At 46.3% G+C, this 10935-nt stretch overlaps 1 protein-coding gene and 1 long non-coding RNA gene across 2 annotated transcripts in view; both read right to left on the reverse strand.

Annotated features, from left to right (window-relative positions):
- pxylp1 (2-phosphoxylose phosphatase 1) overlaps nt 1–10709 on the reverse strand; it is a 16090-nt gene extending 5381 nt beyond the window's left edge. The window contains 4 exon segments of the mRNA XM_056440627.1: nt 149–275; nt 3061–3252; nt 7870–8017; nt 10434–10709. Coding sequence (XP_056296602.1) covers nt 149–275; nt 3061–3252; nt 7870–7951 — 401 coding nt within the window. The 5' untranslated portion in view covers nt 7952–8017; nt 10434–10709.
- LOC130210395 (uncharacterized) lies at nt 3833–7863 on the reverse strand. The gene is made up of 3 exons (XR_008834797.1): nt 6652–7863; nt 6290–6420; nt 3833–4441 (listed from the first exon to the last, which is right to left on the reverse strand). It is a non-coding gene; the product is annotated as an uncharacterized LOC130210395 (long non-coding RNA).
- Nucleotides 10710–10935: the final 226 nt, after the last annotated feature.

Consider the following 10935-nt stretch of genomic DNA (forward strand, 5'->3'; position numbering starts at 1 on the left):
CAGCATTAACACCTGAAGCATAGACTTCTATGCAACCAGAGGAGTCGCCCCTGGTGGTCAGGAGAGAGAATGCAGCTTCAACACATGAAGCGTAGACTTCTATACAACCAGAGGATGCCCTGTCGTGCCCCCGTCATGACGTTGGTACCTGCTGGTGGACAAGGTGCAGTTGATGGCGGGCCGCTTGGTCTTGGGGATGTAGTAGAGCGGGTAGCGGTCGCCATGGCGAATCATCACCTGGACCGACAGCAGCTTGTAGTCGGCAGGACTGTGACCTGTCAGGAGACTCCCATCAGCCCGAAGCATATTTTGCTTCTACCTATACCTTTTCAGTCTTTCTCTTTTGTATGTTATATAGAATAATATTGTATTGTATTTGATTTGATTGACTGAATAAAATACACAAACAAACAAACAAAGTTTCAGAGCTTTTTTTAATATCTTCCAGCTTATTGTTTGGGTTTTATGAAGCTGTAACGTTCTCGTTTTGGTTCTCATCCCTCCCATCAAGGTCGTTTTTAACTTCTTAGGCTACCGCATGTCAGAGTTGTCAACAGCTCGTTTCCACAAACCCCAAAAATATGAAAAGGCCTAATTCCACTCAAATAAAAAAAGGAAAAGTGCTGAACTGAGAGCCGACGCGCGTCACGTGTGACGCAAGCAAATGTTGATTCAACAATTCAAACAAATCCCCAGCAGCTGCAGAACGAACCGTGTTTGTGTGCAGGGTTTTCCCTGCATAGAGAAAATTTGGGCGCGCGCCTAAGCCGTTTTCCCGAACGCCTATGACAAATCCCGAGCGCCTAAGGCAAAAAAAAGTCTGCGATGAAAGAAGAAAAAAAAAGTGTTCATCACGTGCATGTTCTAAATAGGGATGCACCGATCTGATCGGCGCCGATCCATATCGGCCGATATTCCCATTATCGGTTTTGATCGGCATTCTCAAAACGGCCGATCAGATGACGTAACATCTGCGAGAACTATCAGAGACGTTTCAATCGCCGCGCACCGCAACGGAGACGATGCGCCCGGCGGGCCGCAGAGTGAGAGGTCAGAGGATCCTCACCACCGAGCGGCGTCCCCGTCCCCCGAGTTGAATCTCTGGGTCGACTCAGCCGACTCTCACATGTCTGAGGCTCTGAGCCCCTAGAGACTGATGTTGACGGTAAACGCATTCGATCGGGAGCGCGCGAGGGTTTTGATAAAGTTAGTGGAAGAATTTAAGTGACAACATCCGGTTTTGCAAAGTTATCGGAAAGAACCACGTGAAACAACATCCGTTTTTCAAAATAAGATGTCGACAAATCATACACTAGCATATAAAAGTAAACAATGAACTGATTTTGTATCTTTATAGATCGTTTCTGAGATTTAGCTTAAATTATGCTAACATTAAAACATTTTACTGTACCAAGGAAGAGTTTATAAAAATAAAGGTCAGACTTTTGTATGTTAAAAAAAGTCCTGTAAATAGATTTCCCCAAGAGTTCCAGGAAATGAATAATGCAGACGTGTTCCATACATATCTGAAATCCCCTACAATAGCAATCAAACTATTTTAATGTATCAATTAGGAAATTTTTCAAAGTAAAAGTCCTAAATGTTTACAGAAATCTGTAATTTCTTTAATGTTTGAGGTGCTTATGTATTTCCTCATAGTCCGAGGCAATAATGCTACACAATAAATAGAATGCTTCAATCAACACCGTGATCGGTGATCGGTATTATCGGATCGGCAGATACTGATTTCAGTGATCGGCACCAAAAAACCTGATCGGTGCATCTCTAGTTCTCAATAGTATGTTTCAAGTCGACTACAGCCGAACCCTCGTTCTGTTTTGATCAATAGTAATCGAGTTGATAAGCGTGTCTTCTTGTCTGATCAATACGCAACTGTGAGGTGCGCGAATAGACAGAGAGACACAGACCGTGAAACCAAAACATTTTTTGGGGAGCACCGAAGACCCATTTTGACCCAGGAAAAACCCTGAGTGTGTGTTCAACCGTAAACCGAGAAGACAAGAGGAACGCGGACGGGTCGAGCGCGATCGTGTCCGAACAAGAGACTCGCCGCTGATTGATTATCAATAACGTCTAATCCAAAGATTCGATTAGCGTCGGCCGGTCCGACTCGTCTTCGGCGAGTGAAGGATGTGCGACAGCCCCGAGGCCGCGCTGACTTCTCAACGACCGCGTGTTTAAAAAAGACTAGAATGGGCACTCAGTAGAGCGCATACCTTCACATACCACAAGGTTGGGCATTGAATTATGAACATGTTGGCATTAGTTGCATGCCAATTGGATAAAAATTGACCGTGCTATGGTAAAAAGAAGATGTTGACCTTTTCATGACCTTGACCTTGACCTTTGACCCGATCAATCCCCAAATCTAATCAAATGGTCCCCGGATAATAACCAATCATCCCACCAAAATTCATGCGATTCGGTTTAATACTTTTTGAGTTATGCGAGTAACATGCATACAAATAAATAAATAAATAAACTAGAACGGGCACTCGGTAGAGCGCATACCTTCGCATATCACAAGATTGGGCATTGAATTATGAACATGTTGGCATTAGTTGCATGCCAATTGGATAGAAATTGACCGCGCTATGGTAAAAAGAATATGTTGACCTTTTCATGACCTTGACCTTTGACCCGATTGATCCCAAAATCTAATCAAATGGTCCCCGGATAATAACCAATCATCCCACCAAATTTCATGCGATTCGGTTCAATACTTTTTGAGTTCTGCGAATAACACGCATACAAATAAATAAATACACGGCGATCAAAACATAACCTTCCGGCATTTTCAATGCGAAGGTAATAAATACACGGCGATCAAAACATTAAATAACATTCAATCAATGAATAAAGAAACGTAGCGCTGCAGCGTTATGATGACGCAATCTAGGGGCAATGACTCAACCCTCGAGTCCCGACGCACTGAATCTGACATCATCACCGCGTTCCGTATTCATGAGCTGTCGGATCGGGTCATATGTATGACATCATCTCCACGTGGATTGGGATGTGATTGTGTGTGTGTCTCACCCTCCCAGGCCTGTTCGGTGCGGTTGGGCGTGTTGCAGTAGCCGTACGCCTCCGATATGGGGTCGGGCTCCTCGGTGCGGGGGAACACCCTCTTCCTGCTCTTCCCCCGAGCCGCCGCCGCCGCCACGACGCCGCCGTCCGACGCCTGGAAGAGTCGCTCCTCCAGGACGGGGGCGACGGGGATCAGGTTCACTGCGGGGGAAACGAAGAAGAGGGGGAAACGCGTGACTCTGGGCGGCTTCTCGCGCTCCAGCCTCCTTTTCCGATAAACAGAAACTTAATTAGGAGGGAACCACGGAGGTCAGTACACACATCCGAGTGGAAGAAGAAGACGGATCGGCAATGCTGGGTTCGTGTCGAACAATGGGATTCCAGGACTTTTCACCAAATTTCCGAGACTAAAATGTGTGGGTGAAATCTCGATGTAAATACGATTATTCCTTAAATGACACAAATGAATGGGAGACAATAGGGAGAGGAAGAATAAATATTGATGTACAATTTTCTCTTTTTTATCAAACTTGAATTCAAGGAATTTTCCAGGCCTAAAATTCCACGACCGTACGAAAACGGACGGATGTAAAAGCAGATTTTCAGGATAAATATAAAAATAAAATAAGAAAAGACCAACAGAGCAGAGACAGAGTGACGAAAATCTCGAGAAAAACCCCAATTCGACTGGTCGCTCGTCTCCATGTCAACGGCTCTGTACCCCAAAACCAGTCACCGCTTCCAGTACGTTGCCTGGAAACCAGTGACCTGTGCCCCCCCCACACACACACACACACACACACAGAGGGTTTGTGGGAACTGGGCGCTTTATTCACACAGATCCAACTCTGAGGAAAAAAGGAGTTGGACCCGAGGCACAAAGCGCTCACGGTTTATCGTTGCCATAGCAACCCTCAGATTCAAATGATCTGCTCGAGTCGAGGTAAACAGCCACACACCTTCCCTCCCTCTCTATCAGGGTTGCCAGGTCTGTGTGACAAAACCAGCCCAATGGCCAATCAAAACCAGCCCAAACCAGACCAATGGCCAATAAAACAAGCCCAAAAAACAAGCCCAATATCAGAACTCAAAATATGCCTGTGCCAAACCATATACACTGCTTTTAAAGTCCAACAACATTGCTATCATTTCCAAATGTATTGTAATATCTACAAAGTAACAACAAATGGTTAGTATGCCAGCATTAAAAGCAGTTTTCCCGAAACAGTTGTTTCACCTAGGTCCTAAAATGGCCTTGTGTAATTAGATACAGTATATTATCATAAATAAAATATAGCTCTGTGAAGGTGTAGACCAATTCACTGACGGACAAACTAACCTGTTGCTTTGTCTTGAGGCTTTCTCTTCCCTTTTCTCTCTTCCTCCCTGCCTGGACAACATGAATGTACTGTTTTACTTCATATGCATTTACTGTAGTTAATGCAATACCTTATTTCAACTGAAACACCTTATGTTGCTTCACTATATTTTTATCATATACTTATAGTTCAAACAATGTACGACTCGACAACTGGAGAACGGAGCAGCATTTCGAATGTGTTTCCCGTTTTGCTGTGGTTTTGGAGATCACTGGTGCGCACGAATCTCGGTTTTGCAGTACCGACAAAAAGCTTTGGTATCATCCCCAGCCACACGTTCTATCCATTCTTTAATTCCGTTTCACTTTCCCATTCTTTCGTATATTTCTTCCCGTATTTAGCCCACTTACCGGGTGGCATGTTTCTCCAGTGTAGCTAGCTACACTAACTACCAGACCAGAGTTGGGATCGAGCGGGTCGCGGGAGACTGAGAGCGGCGAGAGCTTTAGGTGCGTGTGTGTATGTGGGCGTGTCCCATGTCCATGTGTGTACGTGCTGATCTGGAGTCAGTTTGGTAGGATTTGGGTAGAAATAAATTATTTCATTTAAAATATGGATTTTTATTTAAAGATATTCATGTAATTTTCATGCAAAATAGGTCTACCCGAACCAGCGGACAAGAAATTCAACCCGCGGCAACACTTCAAAAGTAGCCCAATTCCGCGGGAAAACCGCGGACCTGGCAACACTGCTCTCTATTCTCTATATTTGCATTCAGTGACAGCTTTGCATTTCCAGAGTTGCGGACGAGACGTTTTGTGCGGACGCGTTGGCTCTGTGCGTTCCCACGGTTACGGGTCTGAGACGGTACCCGACCAGCTTCCACTAAAACATCAACACTTTTTGGGTCTTACAAAACAAGCGATGAAGACCGTCACCATGTTTCAGTCAATTAACCAATTAGTCAAATCAACAAAGCCTGTTCACGAAAAGATTCTAAACTTTTGGGTTGTTACGGTTTTTTTTGTCTTCGATTTTTGCTAATGTAACATCGTTGTGTTGTTGACTCGAGCTCATGGAGATATATGTTTACTACATCAGGAGAGAAGTCACTTATATAGACTTCTATACAACCAGAGGAGTCACCCCTGGTGGTCAGACGAGATAATGCAGCTTTAACACACGAAGCATAGACTTCTATACAACCAGAGGAGTCGCCCCTGGTGGTCAGGAGAGAGAATGCAGCTTTAACACACAAAGCATATACTTCTATACAACCAGAGGAGTCGCCCCTGGTGGTCAGACGAGAGAATGCAGCTTTAACACACGAAGCATATACTTCTATACAACCAGAGGAGTCGCCCCTGGTGGTCAGACGAGAGAATGCAGCTTTAACACACGAAGCATAGACTTCTATACAACCAGAGGAGTCGCCCCTGGTGGTCAGGAGAGAGAATGCAGCTTTAACACATGAAGCATAGACTTCTATACAACCAGAGGAGTCACCCCTGGTGGTCAGGAGAGAGAATGCTGCTTTAACACATGAAGCATAGACTTCTATACAACCAGAGGAGTCGCCCCTGGTGGTCAGGAGAGAATGCAGCTTTAACACATGAAGCATAGACTTCTATACAACCAGAGGAGTCGCCCCTGGTGGTCAGACGAGAGAATGCAGCTTAACACATGAAGCATAGACTTCTTTACAACCAGAGGAGTTACCCCCTGGTGGTCAGACGAGAGAATGCAGCTTTTAGACATGGTTATTCTCGTAGTCTTTGAGGAGGAGTGGATAAATTAGAGTCTGAGTAAACTGCCCGATCGGCACAAAAGCCGAAGCTGGAGTTAAAGCGACACCTGAAGATCTTCCTCCGTCTCTCGATTCTCTTCAGTCACACGTCTCTTCATTCTTTAGAACTCACCGCTGACGAAGACGAGGAAGAGGAGAAGGTGCGCGGCGACGGCGGAGACCATTTTAGAGACGGCTGCTCGGTCGGACCGCGCAGCACTGGAGCTCATTCACACCACAACCTGGGTCCCTCTACACCGCCCACTGGAGCACACACACACACACACACACACACACACAGGCCAGCTCAGACACGGTCACGACACAATGGGGCTTTTGTAAGTCGCTCGCCGACACAACCGAGTGCCTAGACAGTAATGGTGCGCAGAGAGCTCACTGTAACACACACAAACACAAACACACACACACACTCACACACACACACTCACACACACTTGGAGGACTTATAAATGGTCGATCTACATTTAGAGTTACATTTTGTCTTGAGTTTGAATGCTTTATCATCCTCCCTCAACAGAACCAGTCCTCACTTCCCCCCGAGTGCGTCTGCTGTGTTTGCATTTTTTTCCCATTTTGTAATCCTTCTCGATTTGAGCCCCTGATGAATAAATGACGACAGCAGCTTTCCTCCAGAAGGTGGTCCGCCTCCAAGAAATAACTTAGTCTGTATTATCTTTTTTTTTAAAGAGGACGGGAGACGTACGATAAAAATAAAATAAACCGCTTCGAGTTCATCTTTTTTTTTTAGAGGAGAAGGCGGAGCGGGAGAGGAGTCGTGTTAGGACGGCGAGGCGTTCATAATAACTGAAAGAGCCGCCTCCTCTCAGGCGCTCCAGCGCACATTATTCTAAAGTGGAGGAGGAGGCGGAGGCGGAGGAGGAGGAGGAGGAGGAGGAGGAGGAGGAGGAGGCGGAGGAGGAGGCGGAGGAGGAGGCGGAGGAGGAGGAGGAGGCGGAGTGGGCTCGGAGGGCGAGCGTCTACTCGGGGTCGCCAACACTCAACAAGTCGGAGTGAAGAGCCTTCCTGCTCCTGCCATCTTTATTTTACACGGTGGCGTTCAAAGCCTGCGGGAAAAAAGACAAACAAGTAGCGTCTCATCCCACGATCCTGTGTGTGAATTGTGATTCGCGAGAATCTTAAATGCTCGTCCGGGAACACGACACAGAAAGCTTCATCACATGTCCGTCGGTACTTCATGCACCACCCGCTCCATCACCTGCTCCATCACCCGCTCCATCACCCGGTTCTGTTTTTCTTATCTCGCCTGCGAAGGCTGGAGAATCACTTCCACCGCGGCAGAGAGAGAGCGTCTTCACCGGCCGACACGCGGCTTCCTTGCATTCACCGTCGAGACAATACCTCCAGGAGGGGCTGAACAATGATGATGATGGGGGGGGGGGGGGGGGGGGCACACGGTCATGTACACCCAGGCTTTCCACAGCACATCAGATCTCTCAGAGCATCCACGGTCCCACTGCCGGTGCTGGATATTTATAGGACGCCCGTGGAGGGTTGAGCTTTGTTTTGGTATGAATGGGGGGGGGGTCTGATGAATGGGGGCGCGATGAAAGCTCCGCATGAATGAACACAAACAAGCACGCAAGAAGACCCGAGCCACTTCCCTCAAACAGAAACAGTTTGTTCGGAGGGAGGACGGATGTGCAGAGAAGAGGAGCCCCGAGGAGCACTTACAGAACTGGAGGCTCAGGCTGATGATGGCCAGCGTGGCCCCGCCCACCACCACCAGGAGGAGGAAGCGGTTACGAGCCAGCATGGTGGCATGCGATTGGTCCTCGTCTCCCGTCCGTCAGCCATCCAGGTCGCGGCCCATCCCTGCAGGCTGGACACAACACGTCGGTGAACTCACGGTCTAAATAACGGCGACATCTTCGTAGTTCAAATTGCAAAAGGACGAAAAGGTAGATGGACGCTTTCCAATGTTGAATAGAAAATATTGCATTCAGCGACGGTGAAGATGTCAATGTCTAAAGGCAAAATGTGTTTTTTAGGGAAAAGAAGAAAAAGACTGGACTTAAAGGGGAAAAATAGCTCAGTTATGAGCGAAGAGGGAGTGAAATAACTGAGTTATGGGAGAAAGATGAGAGCAGTAGCCGAGTTAGGAGATAAAAAGAAGTAGAATAGCTGAGTTATGAGAGAAAAATAAGTTTATTAGCTGAGTTACGGGAGAGAAATTATTGCAATGACTGAGTTATGAGAGAAAAAGAAGTGTAATGACTGAGTTATGAGAGAAAAAGAAGTGTAATGACTGAGTTATGAGAGAAAAAGAAGTGGTATGACTGAGTTATGAGAGAAAAAGAAGTGTAATGACTGAGTTATGAGAGAAAAAGAAGTGGTATGACTGAGTTATGAGAGAAAAAGAAGTGTAATGACTGAGTTATGAGAGAAAAAGAAGTGTAATAGCTGAGTTACAGGAGAAAAGGTGGTGCAAGGACGGAGTAACATGAGGAGAATGGAGAAAATTATGAGGCCACGCGCTTTTATACAGGTTGTACTTCAACGATAAACTAATATCTTATAAATTAAGACATAAGTGAGATAAATGCAGTCAAAACATTGAAAACCCAAAGTGATCAGTCAGGATGACAGAAAACAACCGTAGAGTGTATTTCATATTTCACATGAGCAGCCCTGAATCAGACCCGTTACCACCATTAAAAACACAGCAGCCGTTCATCTCCGTGACAGCATTGTTTTGCCAACCACGCAGAAACGTGGAGGGGACGAACCGACTCTAAAGCTGCAGTAAATTACAGCCTCTCCACGGATAACCCTGTGATTAGGAGGGCTAAAAATACCGCGAGCGAGAAGTGTGTCTCCTCTCCACGACCGCGCCAAACTACAGCCACCAATACAGCACATTAACGCAGAGCAGCTTCTCGCGACGAGTTTAACTTTAAACCGGTAAAAAGCGCGTATATCTCTTTAAATGGAGACACTTGTTGGTTCGGCTTACACGTAAACTAACAATTAAACACCTATTGACGTGAAATAACCGCTTGAACACACACCTGCCACGTCGCACGTCGCGGTGAAGGAGCACTTCGCGGGTCACATTTCTACTTAACAGCACCATGGTCTCCATATTGTTTGAATACCGGAGAGTGGACACGAGCTCGTGTCAACGGCTGCCGCACGTGCGCTCGTCTTAACGGCTGCTTCGCCTGCGTTCGTCTCATCTTCTCACTATCTGCTTCGCGTTCGTTCGTCTCAACGTCTGCTTCGCGTTCGTTCGTCTCAACGTCTGCTTCGCGTTCGTTCGTCTCAAAGTCTCAACGTCTGCTTCGCGTTCGTTCGTCTCAACGTCTGCTTCGCGTTCGTTCGTCTCAACGTCTGCTTCGCGATCGTTCGTCTCAACGTCTGCTTCGCGTTCGTTCGTCTCAACGTCTGCTTCGCGATCGTTCGTCTCAACGTCTGCTTCGCGTTCGTTCGTCTCAACGTCTGCTTCGCGTTCGTTCGTCTCAACGGCTGCTTCGCGATCGTTCGTCTCAACGTCTGCTTCGCGTTCGTTCGTCTCAACGTCTGCTTCGCGTTCGTTCGTCTCAACGTCTGCTTCGCGATCGTTCGTCTCAACGGCTGCTTCGCGTTCGTTCGTCTCAACGTCTGCTTCGCGTTCGTTCGTCTCAACGTCTGCTTCGCGAGCGTTCGTCTCAACGGCTGCTTCGCGAGCGTTCGTCTCATCGTCTCAACGTCTGCTTCGCGTTCGTACGTCTCAACGTCTGCTTCGCGTTCGTTCGTCTCATCTTCTCACTATCTGCTTCGCGATCGTTCGTCTCAAAGTCTCAACGTCTGCTTCGCGTTCGTTCGTCTCAAAGTCTGCTTCGCGAGCGCTCGTATAAAGGACTGCTTCGCGAGCGTTCGTATAAAGGACTGCTTCGCGAGCGTTCGTATAAAGGACTGCTTCACGAGCGTTCGTAAGCTCGCGCGTAGAGAGCTCGAGCTGAGTACGTCACCGAGGACTTCTTGTAAAAAATGAATTCACCTCTCGGACTTGTTGAATGTGCGGGGGAGTCCGATGCGTGAGAAAACCCCACGCAGAATGCCTACCCAAGAGCAACCGAGTCACATACACACATAAATAAATTAATACATTGAAAAAAGGCACTTCAAAACAGGAGGACGAACACAAAAACACCAGATGTCTGTCTCCGAACGAGCGGAATAGAATAATGGCTGCTGCGTGAAGTGAACTCGTCTTGGTTATTTATGTTAATGTTGTTATTATTCTTCCTCCTTACCTGCAGGAACCGAGAGTCACACAACCGGGTTCAGACGCTTGAATCCAGCGCTTTGGTTTGGTTGCTCCGGTGGAGAAACCGACTGCCGACGGGGACGGCGGGGGCACCGGCATCAAGTTACGAGGAGTTTTGCACGGCGGTACTTCCGGCGACGAGCCTTTCAAAATAATGGAGCTGCGACGGGAAAGAACGAAGTTTTTTTTGCGTATACGGATTACTTTGACGGATTCAAGGATCCTTTATTTACTCACAGGGACGTAACAATATATTTATATATTTATATATTTATTTGTGTATATGTTTATATATTTATATGTATATATATTCATCATAAAGAATGTAAACAGCAGCAACAACAAATATGTTTTTGGGATAAATGTATGTATATAACAACAATAATATATATATATATATATATACTGTATATAAGAAAAACAATTATATATACTGTATATTACATATATATATATTTATTTTTAAATTATATATATATACATACATA

Source organism: Pseudoliparis swirei, chromosome 20 (assembly GCF_029220125.1).
Source record: "Pseudoliparis swirei isolate HS2019 ecotype Mariana Trench chromosome 20, NWPU_hadal_v1, whole genome shotgun sequence".
Lineage (NCBI taxonomy): Eukaryota > Metazoa > Chordata > Actinopteri > Perciformes > Liparidae > Pseudoliparis > Pseudoliparis swirei.